General features: G+C 33.4%; 1 protein-coding gene across 1 annotated transcript; it reads left to right on the top strand.

Moving 5' to 3' along the window:
* The first annotated feature begins 9,490 nt into the window (after nt 1–9,490).
* On the top strand, nt 9,491–16,893 carry LOC128241042 (neuropilin-1-like). Its single transcript, XM_052958027.1, has 5 exons — nt 9,491–9,505; nt 13,383–13,527; nt 14,448–14,584; nt 15,448–15,627; nt 16,738–16,893. Exons 1-5 carry the CDS (start codon nt 9,491–9,493, stop codon nt 16,891–16,893), a joined length of 633 nt encoding a protein of 210 aa, XP_052813987.1.
* The last annotated feature ends 5,401 nt before the right edge of the window (nt 16,894–22,294 follow it).

Raw genomic sequence — 22,294 nt, 5'->3', positions numbered from 1 at the left:
TCTCACATCAATACATGTTTATAAACGAGGAGGAAACAATATATATACCTTCGATTGTTCACACAACACATTGCATTCGCGTTCAACTTGTGTTGTTATAATCACGACCTCGCATATTTAATTAAGATGCTTGAACATATTAATTATGAAACCGTAAAGGGAGACAAACGCGAAGACAGATAAGTAAATATGCTAATGTTCGATAGCCAGTGAAGAATATTTCGTCGGCGTTTTAAACTGAAAAAATATTGAAGTTTATTTTCATTAAACTGAATTGTGAATTACAAGACACTAAAAGAAAGATGATGTTTCAATTGATGGGAAAATAACTTAGCTACAAAATGTTTTTGCCTGTTTCCAAAACTTTGCTTACTTTTAAACATTAATTAAAATTTGAGAGTAAGTTTACTCACCGTGGTCAAGCCTCAAGTAAATAAGAATGTACAAGATTGTTGCATGTGAACTTTAAGAGGAAATTTGCAAATTTACAAAAATAGAAAAAATGGCTATCTTGCTCATAGCGTCCCTCGACAACGTTGCGGGCCGTTATGAGACACTCGGGCAAAGTATCAAGCAACGATCCGGCTCCGCCATGTATTAAAGGGGAAAAGCGAGCCGTGTGCGCCCGTCTAAATACGCTAGTGTAAATTCAATCAATTGAACGTAATGCTTGTACAAGAAAGACCATTGATGCAAAGCATCAAAGGGCGCCGTTTAATAGTTTATGCACTTGTTATATGTTGAAAAACAAGGAATGTCAAGGCCAACAAGCATATTATGGTGTATTGAACCGTATCTATGAAATTCTCAAAATGTTTGTAGTTTTCTGCATGACAACATAGGCAAAAACATTGAAACTGAAGATTTTCAAGTTGAACATTTCATTAGGGGTGGGGTACATTAATGAACACGACAGAATTAGGGTGCTTGTGCACTGTACTTTTTGTCATTGCCACATATACCAAGTTTTATTTCAATACCATAAGTAGTTTTAAAGTAATGCTCTGGTCAAGAAAAAGCGGCAAAGGGCAATAATGATGTAATTAGCTTAAAAACAGCTATAGTCATTGTGCACTGCACTTCCTCTCGTTGTGCTAAATACCATTGAATGATGTTTAATGAAATTCCAAAAAAGTTTCTAGTTATGCTCCGGACAGGAAAAGATACAAAGGGAATAACTCTTGCAATACGCTGAAATAGAGTTATTGTTCATGTACACTGCAGTTCTAATCATATAGGGGGAGGGGGCAACGTCACCATGCTGGAATGACAACTTGTAGGGAAGAATAAGTTACCTCATTCATCATGAAGAAGTGATATGAAATAACAATTCAACAATTTGTGTAGTACTTTAATAAACATTATCATTTCGTCCAAAAGTTGCAAACATAAATAGAACATAATTATTGAACTGTAAAGTTGCAAACATAAATAGAACATAATTATTGAACTGTTATATAAAAAGTGAACATTGTTTACTAGATGAAATGCATTTATAACATAACATGCCTTGTTTTTAGCTGTTTAATAATACTAATGTTAACTTCTTCATTTACATAGTAAAGAAGAGTGGATGAAAATGGATGTTTTAGTTGATATTAACACAAAAACAGCATGTGTTTTATTGGACAATGGCATTTTTTTTCAAATATGATAAAAATAACGCATTCAAACTGAATATGTATCAGACTATGTATGAAGGAAATAATACTGTTTCTATTTTGAAATACAACAATGCACATATAAGCATAAATAGGCCAAATATCCAAAAAAATAAAATAGTAAACAATGTGTGAAAGTGATACTGAACACTTAAAATAATTTCTCTGTGCATTAAATGAATATATACCAGAAAACCAATACTAAATGAAGTCCAAATTGTATAATAACATGAAGAACACCCATTTATGAATATCTTCATAACAAATCAGAGTACATGTAAACAATAATCATTTATATCATTAGTATCAAATGTGTCCAGTTTAAAGTGTGTTTTTATTTGCATTAAATTACATTGTAATATATACCAGAAAAGCAATTATAAAAATCCTTAAGTGTATAAGAAACTGAAGACAATAAAGAATAACACCCATTTATGAATATCTCCAAAACAAATCAGAGGTCACCTATATATAAAACAATAATCATTGGTATAATTAGTATCAAATGTGTCTTAGTTTTGTGTGTCTGTTCATTATCTTTAAATGAGCATCTTTAAAGTGAAACTCTTATTTGAAATCAATACATATAATTGTATATATAACACACATCAAATTGAGTGAAAAAACAATAACTACTTACTAAATAATGCATTTACTAAAATATCGTATACTGATAACAAGCTTGTCACCCTGTTTATAATAGCAGAATGCATGACAAATATTAAATGATCAATTGGTGATTGCTAAAAGATTTACTGTGGTCTACTATAGTATCACAAGGCAGAAATACCATGTTTTAAGTTCATTCTTATTAGCAAATTGAACTCCTTCATTAGAAACATTGTTGTTGACATCTATAAACCCATTTTGAAAAATGAAAACAATAATATTAATTATCATAAGTCTTATTGGGGAGTAAGAGTGCATCTTTAAAAATAGTGTGTGTGTTTTTTCACTTAAATATGTAACAATTCAATTTGACAAATGAGACAAAAGTTAGGAAATAGAAGTAGTAATTGTACATAAAACAAAACATCAACACAAATTGACAAAGCTCAATATAACAGGAAGTCTATATTATGAAAACACAAATCCTTAAAGGCCATAATTATTTGAACTGAATTAAGGTATAAGTAATACACACTTTTATAAAGCTTTTACGGACAACATAGTTATTATCATGGTACACTATGGAACTTTTATCCAAATTTTGAAGATTTTTTACTGTTAATTAAAAATATTTTATCTTTATTTGATTTTTTTTCACATTATCAGAGATTATGAAATAAACACAACAGTTTCTGGTAAAATAAACTTCAGTTAACAGAAAAATTACGTTCAACCGAACATATTATTGATACACATGAAAAAAAAAATCATTTTGATTGATCTTGTGAGTCTTCGGAACAGAGCAGTATTTCGATGTTTGAAAATATATAGCAGTTTTATAAATTCATAAAAAATAGTTAATAATAAGACAACCTGCTGAAATCATTTAAATATTTTCTATGATGTCTAATGAACAATTCAAAAGACAATTTATGATAGTTTACCGTTCAGTTTTGAAGAAAATATACATAATGTCATGTAACTATACATTTTTATAACTAATAAAATGCTTAAAAATCAACCATTTTCTTGTAAAAAGCTCAATTGGACTTCATAAAATGTAATCATTCAAATAAATGAATTTTACTTATGATACTAACTCAGAATTCAGATTTAAAAACAATGAATGTACTTTTAAATTAAAATATGCAAAGAAACAAGAACACTAAGAAGGCGGTAATGCCCCTCCAAAAATGTCAGAGTGAAAGTTCTCAACTAATGTCTTTTTAATATTATAACATGTAAACAGTCTCTGCTGGTAATCGATGTCTATTTGTTTTATTTAGTCAATGGTATTCTAACATTTAGAACTTTTCACAATAATTCTTCACTCTTCAACATTTGAAGTTTGGTTTGTTCCCATGCGTTTGTACTTGTAGTGTCTGCACAGATGAAAATTACTCAATGCTGAGTCAATGCTGATTTAACAGGTCTTTACCCATCTAGAATGTTTAGTGCTGTAAAAGAAAAAAAAGTACTTTCTAACTAATTTGTATAGATAATAATACTGCCATACATATACAAAATAAAATATAAACAGTTTAATATTTCTCAACATTATTTAAAAACAACAACAATAAGCTGATACATTATATAATATAAAGAAAATTACTAAATTTATCAATAAAATTCATCATCACCACCACCATCACCATCACCACCACCACAACCACTGGATTATTGAAAACAGTGAGTTTATAAAACAACAAACACCAACTCAAATATGTTTTATATGAAATACTCACATCATCTCTATCAGATGTGGATATACATGGATGTCAAATCTGTCTCAACGATCCAACAAAGTATTTAATGCAGGCTGGAATTCTTCATATAATAGTAATATTCAGTCCTTTTCCTGCCTGAAAGAAATTAGACTTCTGATTATTAACCAACAGAAACTACAACCGTAAAATACAAATGCAAATGTATTAATTATACATTCTGCACTAATATCCGTTTTAGCCAAGAGTAAGGGTTGGTAGGCACAAATGTGTAGATGTTGTGCATATAATTGATAATGATTCACAACAGTATGGCGTTCAACGAGACCTACACCAAGCAAATGAATGTCGCTTGTGTCCAAGCTGATGTGGCATCCAGCCCGAAACCATGTACATCTGTTAATACAGGTTTATTTTGAAAATATGCAGTTTGTAAACAAATAATGGGTATTTTTAAGTCTAATATTTTTCTAAGATAAAACAATCAAATAAAAGATTACATACTCATATCATATACATAAATGATGTACATAAGTACATTTAAAAATATGTTACATGTACATAATGCACCAGTCAATTGTAACCACGGCCCTCCAGTTCTGGGGATATGCCGGGGAAATGGGCTGTGTTTTTAACTTTCAGGTGGCCTCACAGTGCCGGGTGAATACGGTGGTTTTGTCTTTGAGCCAGATATAGCAGGGAATATGCCTTACCTAGGCTCCCTGGGGTACGGGGCATATGGCGAGGATTTGACCATCAGTTCGTCCCCGCAGGACGAGGATTTTACCCGGGGTTGGCTGGACAGAAAGTCAAAGTCCCAGCTATTCCTCGGACCTGGTGGGGCTTTGGTTACAATTGACTGGTGCATTATAAGTAGATGTAAAGTATGTAACATGTACATTTATAGTACATGTAGAAATATTAAAACGCTGTCTTAACGTTTAGCAAATAAAACTGATTTAAGAATTCCAAAGAAATTAAAAAACAAACATTTTTGAACACATAAACTTACACAACTACCGGGTACTCAAGGATACTTACATGAATAGCCCTTTGATAGGAATATCCCAATTCCATGCTGATTGTTGACATTAGTTTTTTCGACAGAAAATCTTCTCTTACGCGTATAATTCACTTATAATCCATATTTTACTGTAATGACTCAAATTGTTAGATGTATCGTAATCAACTGTCAGTGTGCACTTTTAGTGTTTACTTATTTTAAACGTATATTCATGACAAAACCGAGTTTCCAACTATTAATCGACGATGTAGAAATTCCATTATTGACCTATGAATAGCGGGGAAATACCTTCTGGTTCTAAAAATAGCAACATCCGGATATGTGTAGTGTTCTAAAAATAAAACAACTCGGTGACAATCGTAATACAATTTTACTAATGTCACCTTCAACACATTAAAAAATAAAGTTAGGTGAACATTTAATCCAATATCGATTAAATTAAAGAAAACAGCTTACCCCATTGTTTATTAATGCAGTAAACATAACAAAACAACATAAAACATAATTATTCCCATTCACATAATTACCGGTCCACACATTTTACATTTCATTCGGAAATATTTACATTTCCGGCACATGATTTTACAGTTAACCAGTCGGAAAACGTAAACGAAACGGGAACAGTTATTAAACTTATTTGTCGTTCTTCAAATATAATGTTTTGAAGATAAATTGAAGACAATGTATTCAACCACAAATAGCATTTTTAACACCAATGCAATCGCCATCCATTTGCATTTTTAATCATAATAAAATAACAGTAAAACCCAACTGTCAATCAACTTAAAAACCGCTCCTACCACTAACTAAAATAAATTCCCATTCCATAATAGGCGCGCTCTTCTGAGCGGCGCCAATAACCCTGCTTAAATACTTGGAAGCCAATTCAGAAATGTTTTTTTTGGAATGTTTGAAGACAGTCCCGATTGTTTTTTGCTTCATTGAATTTGAACTACGCAATAACTAATTTATATACAGGCATTGTGAATCTTGTGAGCATTGGCTTAAAAACCAATTATCTATGAAATGTTGTGAATGTATTTCACCTATATCATTTACAAACGTGAACAATTGAATAATTTAAACTTTGACTTCAATTAATTGATAAATAAATAAATATCTGAAAGGTCGAGTGTACCAATATTCAGTTATGTGTTTTTCACTTGGACACCCGTGCCGGAACAGAATCAAATGACATTAATTGTTATCTATTATACACCCTTGTGTTGACATTTGGTGAACACGGCAACAATGCGTATTAACGTTTGTATTATTTTCAAAATAGTAATTTTCATTCAAGAAGTAAGTGTCATTTGTCACAAACTATACAGATCTTCCATTACTTAACATTGTTATGTGTTTTTATTTACGACCATACATGAACAACAGCTTTACAAATGGAGGATCGTTATTATCTAGCGGAACATTAACGTATCATTTAAATACAGTCGACAGTCGTTTGTATTGGAACAATTGTGTGTGAGCAATTTATTTCCACCGGGAAAATCTGACAATACATCGTTAGTATTGACCTAAGTGTATCCATTGTGTGTATATCATCGCGTTCACCTTTATAGTTCAGTTACAGTAAACATTTGATTTTTAAACAATTTAAAAAAATACGGAATAGTTTGTATAATTATCTAGTTCTGAGCGTCAAATGTTATGTTTTGCTTCAAGGTGCAAATTTTCATGTACTGTGTAGTATTCCTTTAGTATTTTTATTGACCTTTGAGAATTTCCTGCCCCGTAGTATTGTTGGTCGCTGTGCCTTCCTATGTAGGGAGTTGTCTGCCCCGTAGTATTGTTGGTCGCTGTGCCTTCCTATGTAGGGAGTTGTCTGCCCCGTAGTATTGTTGGTCGCTGTGCCTTCATATGTAGGGAGTTGTCTGCGACTTTTTATCTAGGGAGAGTTCTATGATCCAATATCCGTTTTGGTCTTTTTAAAATGAGGCAGTTTCCTTACCAAATAATCTTTTTTCCATCTGTTACTTTTCATTCCTTGAGCAGTTTGTTTGTTCTCTGCAGAGAGTTTCATAATATGATGCGTATTCCGTGAGAAATAAGAGTTAATTACCAAATTGTTTGATCCTTACACAACGTTTATGACCCTGACCCGTAGTGTATGACCTCAAAGTTTATGCCAAAATGTTTGACTCTGCTTTTAATGTACATGACCCTGACCCAAAATTCATGAACGGAAGTTTATGACCACAGATTATGACTGTCAAGAGTCTGTGACTTGGTCTATGCTGGGAAGTTCAGTTGCGTTAAAAAAAAAGTCAAAACCGATTCAAAGGTGACTATGACTTGAATTTCAGACATTCAATCAATTTATGGCAGTTGAAGCAATATTTACAGCAATCACACGCTCACATTTCTAGTTATCGTAGCTATCTGTAGCTCTGTCACAGCAGTCCTCTTAGCTAGCTGACAAGCTCGTAGAAGTTTGAAACCATTTTCTCTAAAAGACGGCTCATGAAATACATACATCTCAACTATAGTGCACACTAAATTGACAACAATCAGGATTGTTAAATCAGGTGTGACGTATATACACATAGGATTGCTATTTTCTTCTGATAATACCAGTATAACTCAGCAATTAACAATAGAACATGCAAAATTGGCCTTAAATAAACCTGGACATTTCTACAATACTCAATATTAACTTAGAAAATTCCTATTTTTTACCAAAAAGAAAAGAAAAAATATTAAAACATGGCCTAGTTGAAGATATGTACAGTCGGGTTTCTTTTATGTGCGCTATACTGATTTCTCTGACATGTGTTTTTATTATAGCAGTGGTAATGTGTATGTTGAGGATAAGAACCAAAGGCACAGTTGATATAGAACTTAAAGTACCTTTATGTTTGAGTAATGTAAAAAAAATATTGTATGTTTGTCCAAATGACATCTCTTAACCTTTTTTACGTTTTTTGCACCAAAGAAATGGATTAATCGGAATAACAAAAAGCCACAAAACCGAAAAGTACTTCTATAAGTATAAACTAAATTTAGCGCACACAACGTCATTACGAAATCTGCATATCACGTGACAATCTGAATACCTAATGAGTTGCATTTTTTAATGAAGACCTTTTGGTTTTAAATAGTTTTTTAAGCATCTGAAACCACTTTTATCATTATTTTATTAAAACATGATCCTCTCTAACAGTCAATTGAATCACTAGTCCACGAGAGGACTATCATTATAAATTTAAGATATTTTGACATGTTAATCAGACATTGATAACAGCACGTTATTATGCCAATTAGCCAATTATGCAAACAATAAAGCTGTTTGCGCAAATATGAAAATTGTGGTCTTCATAAACGAAATTTGAGCAAATATCAACATCTGCTGAAGCATTCCAGCTTTTGGTGTTTTAGTTTTAACACTCCTAATATTTAGCCACGTTTTGCATCACATTTATTTTAGAAACAGGAGCTTAATTTCTTCGTGTACATTTTCAAATGTTCAGTATTTCTCTAGATTTTCATCCAGTTTCTTCCGGCAGCTGCTCAAGAATTGTTATAATACATTTGGTCAAATTATCACGAAAACGCCCCGTCTACGCCATGTGTTAAAATAAAGATTAAATATTCAGTAGTGGAATTCTAATGTGCTAATGCATTATTACAAAAACTTTTAATAATGTGGACGTTATGCTTTTAAAACGTTGATAAAATACCTGGAAACCAATTCAGAACATGTATTGTTAGAATGATTGAAGAGAATCCATTATTTTGTGCTTCATGGGATTGGAACAACGCAACTACTATTTTATATCAAGGCATTGTGACGGATGTCAGTATTGGCTGTAAATAATGTATTTTAACTACACAATGTCATCATTTACAAACGAGAACAATTGAACAATTTATGCTTTGACTTCAATGGATGATGACCAGAGAGAGTGAATACAACTAAATACCACCTAAACAAAAGGACGAGGCCAGTTTAACTATGAGCTTTTGAAATAACATAAATGTTGTCATACCGCGGCTCAATTGAATGTCGTTGGCGTCAAATCGATGATTTCTTGACATTTCCCATATTCAGCTTTGCGTATCTCACTCGGACACCAGTGTCGGACCAGAATGAAATGCCATTGAGTGTTATCTAATACATATGTTAACATTTGTTGAACACGGCAACAATGCTTTTCAACGTTTGTTTTGTTTTCCAAATACTGATTTTCATTCGAAAAGTAAGTGGGATTTGTCACAGACTAGGACCTACTGAACCACGCCCCGAAAACCAACATGTTTGTTTACGTGGATTTGGATATTTTACTTTCAAATCACCTAAGCTGGAAATATGCGAAGTCCAATGTCTAAGGGACAAACAATGCAAGTCGGTCAATTTTCACCAAACGGAGGAAACCTGTGAACTTAACACCGAGCGTACCGTGAATCGGAGCAACTTCCAAACATTCCAAGAAGTTGTCTTCGTCGACGTTATGAAGATGGGAGAAATACAGGTATGTTTACACCTCAATTTCCATTCCTTAAATGAACTGCCTTTCGGCAACTGCGAATACTTTCCGATGAACACAACAGCTTCGGATATGTTCGGATCGTGAATCATCGCATAACAATATACATGTAAATTGAACAATGTTTATATTGTTATTGTCTGTTTTGTGTTAGCAGGCTCCGAAATACTTTAGTTATCATGTTAAAAGGTGTTAATTTATTATATGTTAAGTATATTGTTGTCATTTGTGTTTAAATGTTTAAAAGTGATTTGAAGTGATTGACCTTTTCTCGCGTTATTGTGACGTAATTTGATAAAATGTTTCCGGTTAAGGTGGTGTCTTTCCATTCACAGAATGGTGAGAAAGAATTACTTTAAGGTTTTCTTAAATAAAATGAAGTGTTTTTTAACAATTAATGAATGAAATAATGAACTGTTGGTGTATATATATAAAGAATGAATCGCGTGATTAATGTCACTATCGGGGATAGGAACGCAGTTGGGCTGGTGAATGTACGCGTGGATTCCACTCAATCCATGTCGAACATTTTGTTTCAGATCTTCGATGTACGAAGTTTGTTTCAGGATTATGTAGACTTTTAAAATACGTTCTTATTTTCACAAAATAGTTTGGTGGCTTGTGGAAATATTAATGTTTTGATTTTCTTTTCCAACTAAAAACCTGCAAATTAAAGTACTCCACACTTCTATTGTCGGGGAACGTCATATGATCAACTTATGTTCAACCACATCAACAACATAAAATATACAAACTTCAAATGCTTACATAGGTTGAAAACTGGCTTGTAAATAGATATTAAAAGATAGGTGGCATATATTTAAAGAAACCAGAATTGTTATAATGGTTGATTAACAGAACTCGATAACGTACTATTAATAAAGTAAACATTAAGAATGTGTAGATAAGTCGTAAAATAATAGCATGTTATAAGACTGTAAATGCCTTCATCATTATCACTTGGGCATAAGTAAAGCTAAATTAAACTTTTACTTAATAAATCTATTTAGGCCCACACCAAACTGATGTATCGTTTCGCGGATCTATCGCACCAATCTTCAAAAATGTAATAAAGATATTTTATGGGTTTTTTGTGCAAGTGCACCTTTATTTTTATCGCAAACCGGATTTTTGTTTGTGGTAATTAGCTCGCTTGAAACTTTAGATTAATCAATTATACAGTTCTGGTGGTGTTTTTTAACAGGGTTGTTTCCAAACCTGTTCAGTGTAGCCACAAACTCGACACTCACAACAGAAAATTCCTATTAATAGTAACAAATGTCGCCAGCCGATTTACCACCAAAAATATCGTTTGAAAAAGTGCAGACTATATAAATTGCAAGCTATATTTCCAATAACCGAGGTAGATTCGACAAAGCAAGAAGCAATCATAACGCAATATCTATTTAAATAATTTAATCTGTTGAACTTAGATAAAGATAACATTAAAGTAGTATCCCTGCACCAAATAAATGAATGAACATCGAAAGGTAAACAAAGAATTACTATCCACTCAAAGCGCATCATTCAATCACGTGACACAATAATGAAGCCAAGTGAATTTACACTCGAAGAGAGATAATCCTGTAATGAGATAATGCAGTAAGTAAATCAGATTTCTCCCTCGCTTTAGTAAAGAAGAAGAGGGAAATCTCAAGCTTGATTGATTGTCGTGCACAGTTGAAGTCTACAGAGATGTTTGTTTTACTTTGTTTTAGAAAACTTGATTGTTTTACTTGGATCAGATGTTCTGATGGTTAGTATTGATTTGCATTTGTAGTCTTTTGTGTTTGTCTTGGGTTAGCAATGGATTGGAATGATCATTATTTCATTTAGCTGCATTTATTTAGTTTTGTCATGTAATTTTACGACATCAGCAGATTTTGTATTTAAAACGAGAATGGCAGTTCCGTGATATTATTTAAGCCTCTTTCCATATACTAATACATGTGGGTTTGGTTATAGACGATAACATGCATGGATAACAGAATATATATAAACTATTTCTCTTTAATATGTTGTGTTTTCGAAGTTGTTTTATGAATAACAAGGCAAACATAGGCAAACTCTTTCAAATGAGTAAAGTTTGATAAGTATATACATACTCATATGTAACATCATAAGATGGAGTTCTGCTTGGATTGGTTACATTCTCCATCCTTGTTTGCCTTCTTACACAGCGACATTAATTTTATTGTCAATAAAATATTAATTTTTCATTTACCATTATGCTTCAATAAACATGGGGCGGCCCCTGTGGTTGTTTTACACAGGGACTCTTAGATTCACTGTGCAACATATCAGCACCTTATTAATACACACATGATCGTGAATCATAATGGTGAAAACCCATATAAGACCCTGTTCATGCAGCGCTATCAGCGCTTTGATTGTTAAGGGCAGTTACCGATGCGTGTATATGTATACTGTCTATCGATCGGTTTAGCACTGATTTCAATGATTTCAATCTAAATGGCGGCTTCCGGTAACAAAACCGTTGCTCGATTTTGGAAAATTTTATGTTTTTTTTGACAATAAATGTGTTGTGACGATGCTCGAAGTCATTGTTCATCCTTACATGCACAACATTTTCACTAATAACGCAATATATAACTTGAACCTGATATAATACTGTGTCATAAATGATTCCTTTGTGGATGGAAATTGAAGTAATGAACAACCTCTAATTTGATTCAAGCACTCCCAACAAGAATTTAAGTTTATAACACCAATGCTATTGAGGACAGCATAACCCAGCGGGAACATGTTTCAGTGTTTGATCGAAAATTATGTTTTAAAGTCATTTTTGACCAAATACTGAGCACAAAACAACAGTTACAAATATCTGGTCCCAAGTACTAGCGATTAGTATGGAATGGAACACTGGTCAGGATAGACCAAAAACTAGGGTAATCCTAAAATCTTGCATGAATAAATTAACTCCCTAACAACTCTCTAACAACTACCTGACCTTAATGCACTCTCACAAATTCACCATTGTTACAACTTTTTTATTTTTTGTCTTGGAAAGAGCAAATTTCTAAAAGATTGCTGACAAAAGAAAAAAAATCGCACTTTTTCATATTTCCGTTCGAAAATTAATGTTTTATGGCTTAAACCGTAACTAACAGTTTAAGAAAAATGCATAAAACATCATTTTTTGAACTAAAATATAAAAATCTGCGATCTAATAATTAGAAGTCTTATATAACTGGTTTCCATGCATTTTTGCATAAATTGGCTCGTTTCAAGACAAAAAATAAAAAAGTTGTCAAAACATTCAATCTGTGAGAGTGCAGCCTTTAATAGTATTGTAAAAATACTCTTTCACCATTTGTTTCGGTTAACATTTGCATTGTATTTACTATGATATAAAAATAGAAATTAAGTAAAACAGACAATGCTAATTTTATTGACTCCTAAATTGTTTGGTGCTGCCTGTGTAAAACATCATATTTTTAAACATAAAAAAACAATCAAAATACATGTCTCAATACAGTTGCAAAGCATGTTAAAGTTATTCATACAGATCAGTTATTTAAAACCTTTTCCTAAAAGCAGGGTTATTTTTTATAATGAATGATCATTATACTTGAAACATGTTATAATTATCTTAAAAATATTTTCCTTATATTGATTTTAAGAAGAAAATATATTTCCCTCTTCGCCCGCTCTGGCTTTTAAGGGTTTTAAGTTTTGTTTGTGTTTTTTGTTTTGCTTGCTTTTTGTGTGGCCATAGTGTATATTAGCTATATTTTTGCCTACAAAAGAGGTGCTTGTGCTTGTGCATTTTTGCAACAAATAAGTGTTTAAAAGCCACAGGAGCAATCGTAAAATAGCTACATTTGAATTCCTGTTTCAGGGGTACCTGGGCAGCTGTATGGACCACACCTGTCCTGCTGGCACAATCTGTGTGTCGGCACCAAGTGGTACCATGGCAAGATACTCCTGTCTACAACAGGATAACTGCAGTATTGCCATGTTCTGCCCTGCACCATCCGACATCTGTGAGTCTACATTTTAGTAGTTTAGTTATGGTTTATAAGAACACCGTGTATTAATTAGTATGTAATGTAACTACTAGTGAGGTATTATTTACAAACATATGTAGTTCTCTCCATATTTCATGACCTCTTCAAAAACTTTATCTTAAACCCGCTGGTCACTTCACGCTAAAAAAGGCACATACGAGGACAAGATACTACATGGTGTCTCTCTCATATGTAATGGGTTGATTAAACTCTGTACTTCTTAGGCGACTGTAAATTAATGGCTTGATTTCATCCTCGCCTACCCCCTCTTTTATACTTCTTAGGCGACTGTAACTTAATGGCTTGATTTCATCCCCGCCTACCCCCTCTTTTATACTTCTTAGGCGACTGTAACTTAATGGCTTGATTTCATCCCCGCCTACCCCATCTTTTATACTTCGTAGGCGACTGTAACTTAATGGCTTGATTTCATCCTCGCCTACCCCCTCTTTTATACTTCTTAGGCGACTGTAGCTTAATGGCTTGATTTCATCCTCGCCTACCCCCTCTTTTATACTTCTTAGGCGACTGTAAATTAATGGCTTGATTTCATCCTCGCCTACCCCCTCTTCTATCCGCCGACCCTTAAATGTTATTTACTCAGATGTTGAACTAAGGTAGGTAATATTGTATCGGTGCGGTACTGTCCTACGGTGTCGTTTTAAAACATTCGCACATAAAAAGATTTGTTACGATCATGTTCGTGATTCGTATAGAAACACATGTGTATGGTCCCTTATACAATAAGAAATAGCATAAAGAAATATTCAACAGTTAACAGTCATTTAAGAAAAATAGAAAAAAGGAACCCCCGCTCCCATTAAAATGGATAAAAATCTAGCAATTAAATTGAATTGGCCTTATAGTAAACTAATTAATGTGTTTTGTTTCAACAGGTGTCTGTCCAATGTACCTAGTGAACGGACCAGAGCCTGTGTCTGATGACCAGATTACTGCTTCATCATATTTTGATTCGTTCCATGCCCCTTCAAGTGCCAGACTGAATGCCGTAACGACTGAAACGAGTACTGGGGTTTGGACTGCAAAGAACATTGACGAACACCAAAATATACAGGTTTAATATCATGTGCTCAGCATTATTTCTTTTCCACAAAATCAATCCCAAAAGTACAGTATGGATTTAAAATTTCGAAATTTATACATGTACGCATGTGTTAAATACTATCTATACACCCATTCGGCCAATCAATAGTGGAAATGTACCGGTATGTCGCCGGTAAGTCTTAATATGTGTATTCGTTGACGATTTTTGTTTTATAACGCACTTTATAAATGAATAGCAATCTTATTTGTTGACGTCATTATGTTTCCAGCGTTAAAACAGTTACACAACGCTCACTTTAATCGAATCAATCGGCATTCACTATTTCATTGCTCTTTTTGACAACAACACAGTGTCCATTAACATCAGAAGATATAAATTATATATTATATATATATATATATATATATATATATATATATATATATATATATATATATATATATATATATATATATATATATACATGGGCACCTTAATATATGTAGTATATATATTCTTATAGTACCAAATATTTGAATTATATCCTTCCAAAATCCGTCTGATAATATTCTGAAAGGGAAATTGTTAAACGATTGGTATAATTACAACATTTTCATTGGTTGAGAGACTACCTGGTGACAGATAAGAGCAAATTGTTATTTTTAAGATAAAAAGGACATTGTTAAAAAAACAGCGTTCGTAACTCGATATGACGTCATTTCTGCTGTACGCAGTGATACAAAAAGCAATCTAAAATAGAGTTAAAGTCAGTTAAAAGTAAGATTCCCTGTCTGAGCGTGCTTTGACGGTGTGTTTCATATTTTGCTGACCATAACTCAATATTCTAACAGGTGCAGTTCAATGGTCTAACAAACGTGGTAGGCGTGGCCTTACAAGGTCGACCAATCAACACGGACCACGCCATTCATGGATTGGATTGTTGCTACCAGTATGTGACCACGTACAAAGTTGTCTACAGTAGTGACTGTGTTCACTTTCTCACTATTGTGGACACCAATGGCAATGCTAAGGTAATGTTTAATTGGAATAAACCCTTTATTTCAGTTGTTCTCTCTGCAAAAATGAGACCTTAAGTGATATCCTGGCTTTATTGTCGGTGGGATGCGAATAGATTTAAATTTGATATTTGAAAAATAAGAGTTACCGAACGGGACTAGACGCCAGATGTTCCCAAAATCGGCAAATCCATTATTTCTTCAAAACAAGCATAGAATCAGCTAGTATGATGCCGATAATACATCATTTGGCATGATTAAAATAATATTTTGCCGCTGCCCAGACTGCATTTATCCGTTTAGAAATGGCGCACAATGGTTTCCGAGATCATAATTAGATTGTGAAAGTCACGTGATTAGTACAGATAAAAATACCGACGCTTTTTTAAAACTTACTGGGGTTTACGTGGTTGACAGATCCAGAAAATTTCGTATTGGAAAAATGCGCAAACAAGCGAAAGATGCATGTGTTGTAAGTGATGTTATACGTAAGAAAGTAAGGTTTGATGTGTTGTAGACAACGATTTCAATTCTATGTAAGTTTTGGACTATTTTCCTTCGTTTGTTTCCAATGATATCATCTGGTGTCTAGTCCCTTTAAGAGGATGGGAAAAATTATCTTTAATAGCACATTTATCTCTTTTTTATACTTAATTATTTATTCCTGATAACATGTACGTTATCTTTAACGATTTGTATCCAGCTTACTTTCTTTTAAATTCAAGTCGAAAAGGTGTAGTCTGAAGTAATGGCGGCTGGAACTATGCAAAATGCTTGTAAAACGTTTTAATTTTAATTATAGCGAGGAGTTTCGACACGTCGAAGTGTCTAAAAAATAACTACAAACTCCTAGTGTCCATAAAAAGCTACAAAGACTATCTTCAGAATTTATTTGATTTGGTAAAGAAAGGTTGTAGGAATGGGAAAGTGTTTAAAATGCCAATATTTGGGAATCTGCACATTGTAGAGACACATACATCCAATATATCACAATGCATCGGTATGTGATGGACGAGGCGTTTATAAATTATTATAGATCATACTTTTCCTGCATTTGTTCTTTCAAAGTTATCAAGATAAGAAAAAACTCAACACATCGTCAAACAATATATTTTGTTTTTATAGATATTTGACGGAAACACGGATCAGGATACGATTGTTACATCGATGTTGCCCAGTGAGGTGACCGCTCTCTGCGTCAGAATCAACCCAGTCACGTGGCATGAATGGATAAGCCTGAGGTTCGATATTCTCGGATGTCCTATTAGAGAGCTTTCATGAAGCGATCTGCAATCGACAGATTGACCGTTTTGGTTGGAAAAAAAATCCATTACTAAAATGCTACGTTACACTCTACATCAGTTTTAAACACAACAATTACATGTTCGGTTATTTTCCTACCAACATCAACATTAAAGCCTCAATCATGCATAGCTTTTTTTATTGAAGATGTTTTTTTCCTGGCATTCAATGTAATGTTGTCATTATCACTTGTACAATCGATCGATTAGCCTATATAATGATTTTGGTGGGAAGTGATTTTTATTCTAAATTGCTGCTTTACGTTTAACAACATTTCCTACGGCAACAATTACGTTTTATGTAACTTTCCTTTATTAAATGCTTTCCTTAAAATTAATATTTCACTGTGTCAATTTTTTAGCGCGCATGGGGGACAGGGGGGACAAATTCCGATGATGTATTTTTCGAAATGACGTTACGTTCGCAAACAACTAGGTGCACTTTTCTGAAACTATAATTTTTACTGTTGTTTTTTATCCGTTTAAGGAATAAAGTAATAATGAAAATATGTTCCATTTAGTAATCGAAAGATATTTCACCTCTTGAATTCTACGCCATTTGTGAAACATAGCCTTACTGGTGCTCAAACGACGAAATATATTGCGATCTTACACTGAAACAAACAATTATCCACTTATTCAGTATCCACTTTAAGATTATATATTATGTTACATAACTAAACATTGCAAGATCGAGTTGAAGTTCGCTGAAATATCCGAAATGCCAATATGCAGACAAGTATCTTGAGAAAGAAACTTAGGAATCTAAACAGGATAAATGGTATTGAAGTTGAAAGTTACATTAGTAACATTGAAAAGGGGAGATCATCAAATTAAAAACTAATCCCAGTGTATATATAAACCTGACTGGTAGGTCCGATATTGTGACCAATTGCTATCTTCATAGGTACCATTTTTAGGGTCTGATTTTTAGCAACGATGTGTGCTATCACAGCCTACTCTTTGAGCAGAGATGTGCCCTATAATGGATTTTTGTGTTTATTTCTACCACAGTTTCAGAGTTATTACTCTGACATTCTTATACACAGTATCATGATTATGTATAACAATGCCTCGCTTTACTTTCGTCAGTCAATACCTATTTGTCTTATATAGTTATGTTATGCACTCCATTGTGGTTATTACTTTTTGAAACAAAGATTTTTTTCTTAATATTGCCTGAGCCATTTTGATAATCAGAAACATCATGTGTCAAAGCGGTGTGAAAGTGTGAAAGTATAGTCATCACTTCTTTAAAATATCTAGCTGTTGGTTTAGTAGTTGTAATAATTGTTGTTGTTGTTGCTCCTAATGTTATTTATGAAACTTCACATTTGACATTTTAAAACAGATCGGAGGACTTGAGTTAAAAAAGATAAAATATACAAGCAATCATGATAAAAATACAAAAGAAGTGATTAAAGCTTAAGGTAGCATTGCTGACAGTCGAACCCCGATGGCTCGAATTCCTCGTTGTACTAGATGTAACAGACCGATTTTTTAAAACTAAAGTTTACGCTTGACTCGAGTTTGCCGGGGATTTTGGTATTTTCGCCGGTCCCTGAGAGTTCGTGCCAAAGGGGATCGACTGTAATTTGAAAAAAGGTCACTATCATTTAATTTTGTGTTGAAGAAAGTATTGTTTAACGTTTTGAATGAAGGTTTCAGATGACTCCATTTAAGCATTTCATAGACTGTTGATGTTACATTTTCAAATCATATTGAAAATATGTTATCTTCTTCTTACTTCCTTGTTACGGAAACAGCAAAGCAACTATTTATCTCTATGGAGAAGAAATCCTTGATAATTTTCAAACCTAAAATCATTTTTTTCTTAAAGGATGCATGTGGTTGATTGCAGACATTATGTTATTGAATCTAAACGATCTTTTCATTTCTTCATTAAACAGCTGAAACCACCTAAGCATATGTTAAATGGTTAAAGGCCTGACTATATGTATATGCTTTTCAACAGAGGTGTAATAATGCTTGTATGCTAAATAAAAGTCGTTGTTGTTTTTTATTGTTGTTGTTTTTTGTTAATTTTGGTGACGTCTGCTGAACACCCTGACATCCCCCTACTCAAGGAGCCGCTAGTGGGGATTAGAAGAATACCGTTTGAACGTACTAACGAGTTATCCTACTTCCTAACTGTCCATTTTCAACAAGCCACACAAACATATCTATGAATGAAATATATGACCTACCCATAAGTGTTTGAATTATCCAATTTGAAAACTTAAGGACCATTCATCGTTCTGCAAAGCTCGGTGATTTTGTTTATCTTCGATGAAACACTAAATAATTTGTATGACACATTTGAAATTTTCCAGCAATCAGTATTGATGGGATCTGGTAATTTCGTTACCTATTGATTCCTATAGGTTTGTGTTAAACCGGTTCAAGTAAAATTCAAGTACTAATAAGTTTATAATTTTACGCAATGTTAATGTGTTAACGTTATAACACCTCATTACTCATATTTCATCCTGTATGCAGTATTTTTAAGTCGGCCAAAACAGTGTGTGTATACAACGTGCTAAATTACGTCATATACGCTACGTCGGAAGGCACCATTTTGCATAAAATGAAGACTTAAATCAAAGATGACTTCTCTTTTACAACATCATTTCAAATGAAATAAAGGGCAGTCTATGCCGCATTAAGAGCCCCGCATTTGTTTTATTACCGAAATTATATAAAGTCACTAGTTTCATCAAACACTTTGACAAACCTGTTTTCAAAATCAAGTTTTGACAGTGCTCCGTCAAACGGCCGTATTGTGAAATTGTTTGTCGAAGTGTTTAGAGAAACTAATCTCTCAATCAAACTCTGGTAAAAGACCGAGGGCAGGGCTCCGTAAGCAGAGACGTAGACTGCCTTTTGCTTCATTTAACATGGTGAAGAAATAGTGAAGAAATCATTGTTTAAAGTATTCTTTTTTCAAATTAAAGTATTTCCTTCCGACGCAGCATTTATGATTCAATATTTCACGTGGTATACACACACTTTAAATGGAGGAAAATCTAACTATTGCAAAACATAAAGATAACATTTCACATTTTGAAAGTTTTTAAAATACCTTGAATGATATCATTTACATTATTTTATTAACATGGGTTTTATAATGTTAAACAATTAAATCTGCTAATGTTATTCCGCAGGAGAAAAGTACTGAAATGCTGATTTTTTGGTGAAGTGTCATTACACTTTCGGTGTCGAAACATATGGTCTTTTTTATATAAACTGATGTTTTGTGCTATCCGGGATTCGCAAACCTAAATGGGAGGTCGTTCATGTAAAAGTTTACATCACTTTACGTCAATTAAACCGGACATTTTGGTGTTTACATTGTAGCAAGTAGAGCCCTGCAGTCATTTGTATAAAAGTGGTTAACTACTGCATTGGTCAAAGTTTGTTAAAAACTTAATTGATTGGTCATTACTTGTCTAAGAAGTATAAAGACCATTCAAATCATTGAAATGTACAAACCAACCAAAATATAAACTATGGTCAATTTAACCAAGTATTATTTAATTGACTACTGATTTTAAAATATTACTTAATTAAACGTGTCATGTTAATGTGTTTGTTATAATCGTTTGTTTAATACATAAAAACAATGAATTTTATAGTATACTTTACTCAATAACTCAATCGTATATTTTCAATAAATTCAATAAACATTTACACACAAATTAATAATTAACTTGTACCTTAATTTCCCGCACGAAGAGTACTTAGATTCCAGCTGATGTAAAAACCTATTACGTTCTGGAACTTATACCACTGATAAATATGAGTCGTACGATTCTTCTGGAACTTATCTCACTGATAAATGTGAGTCGTACGATTCTGCTTGCGATTGTTTAAGTTGAAAAGGGATTAAAAAAGGCAAAAATAATGACTTGAACCAATGAAATATATACTATAAACTGTGACATTAAAAAAGATGGATGGATGGATGGATGGATGGATGGATGGATGGATGGATGGATGGATGTGGATGGATAGATGGATGTGGATGGATAGATGGATAGATGGATGGAATAATGGATTGATGGATGTGGATGGATGGATAGATTTGTGGATGGATGGATGGATGGATGGATTGATGGATATATAGATTGATGGATGGATGGATGGATGGATGGATGGATGGATGGGTGGGTGGGTGGGTGGGTGGGTGGATGGATGGATGGATGGATGGATGGATGGATGGATGGATGGGTGGGTGGATGGATTAATAGATTGATGGATGGATAAATGGATTGATGGATGGATGTGAATGGATAGATGGATAGATTGTTGGATTGATGGATGGATGAATTGATGGATGGATATATGGATGGATGGATGAATTGATGGATGGATGGATGGATGGATGGATGGATGGATGGATGGATGGATGGATGGATGAATTTATGGATGGATGGATGGATGGATGGATGGATGGATGGATGGATGGATGGATGGATGGATGGATGGATGGATGGATGGGTTGGGTGGGTGGTTGTGTGGGTGGGTGGGTGATTGTGTGGGTGGGTGGTTCGTTGGATGGATGGATGGATGGTTGGATGGATTAATGGATTGATGGGTGGATGGATTAATGGATTGATGGGTGGATGAATGGATGGGTGGATGGATTAATAGATTGATGGATGGATAAATGGATGGGTGGATGGATGGGTGGATGGATTAATGGATGGATGGATGGATGGATGGATGGATATGGGTATCCAAATTGCGCTGATTGATATTCACACGAACTATATTTTGTGACGACAATATACATATATGTTTACATTATTAATTAATTATATAATGTTGTCAATAATGACAAGAATTAATCATTTTCTGAATTTTATGTTATTAAACAGCAAAATTATTTTTGTTATCAGTATTTCTCAATTGATATGAATAATTTTCTTTCAATTTATTCATGCCGATTGCTAGAAAATAAAACACACACGATAATTTGTCAGATCGACCATCGTTACATGCTCCATATCTTCTGGAAAATCGTGCCATCTGTGTATTACATGGGCGCTGCACTAGTGTACACTAGTGTACCCTGGGTTGAATATATCCATAAGCAACGGATGGATGCATACTACATGAATCAAATAAATGCAATAAATTACAGCCCTAAAATACTATAAATAAAAAATGGATTAATGTTAAGTTGAAAGGATAAAAATGAAAATATACACATAGTTTAGATCATGCATAAACATCGAAATTTTCCACCAGTTTAATGAAAACGCGGAAAAAAATCATAATTAAAACGTTGGAATCATTCGCGATAAAAAGGAAAACAGGTGTTTGCTTTAATTTTAAAATATTTGCCTTTATCGAATTAACGAACGGTAAATACTATC

Source organism: Mya arenaria, chromosome 7, assembly GCF_026914265.1.
Source record: "Mya arenaria isolate MELC-2E11 chromosome 7, ASM2691426v1".
In the NCBI taxonomy this organism is placed as follows: domain Eukaryota; kingdom Metazoa; phylum Mollusca; class Bivalvia; order Myida; family Myidae; genus Mya; species Mya arenaria.
The sequence above is the reverse complement of the archived record's forward strand: the minus strand, read 5'-3'. Positions and strand labels throughout refer to the sequence as shown.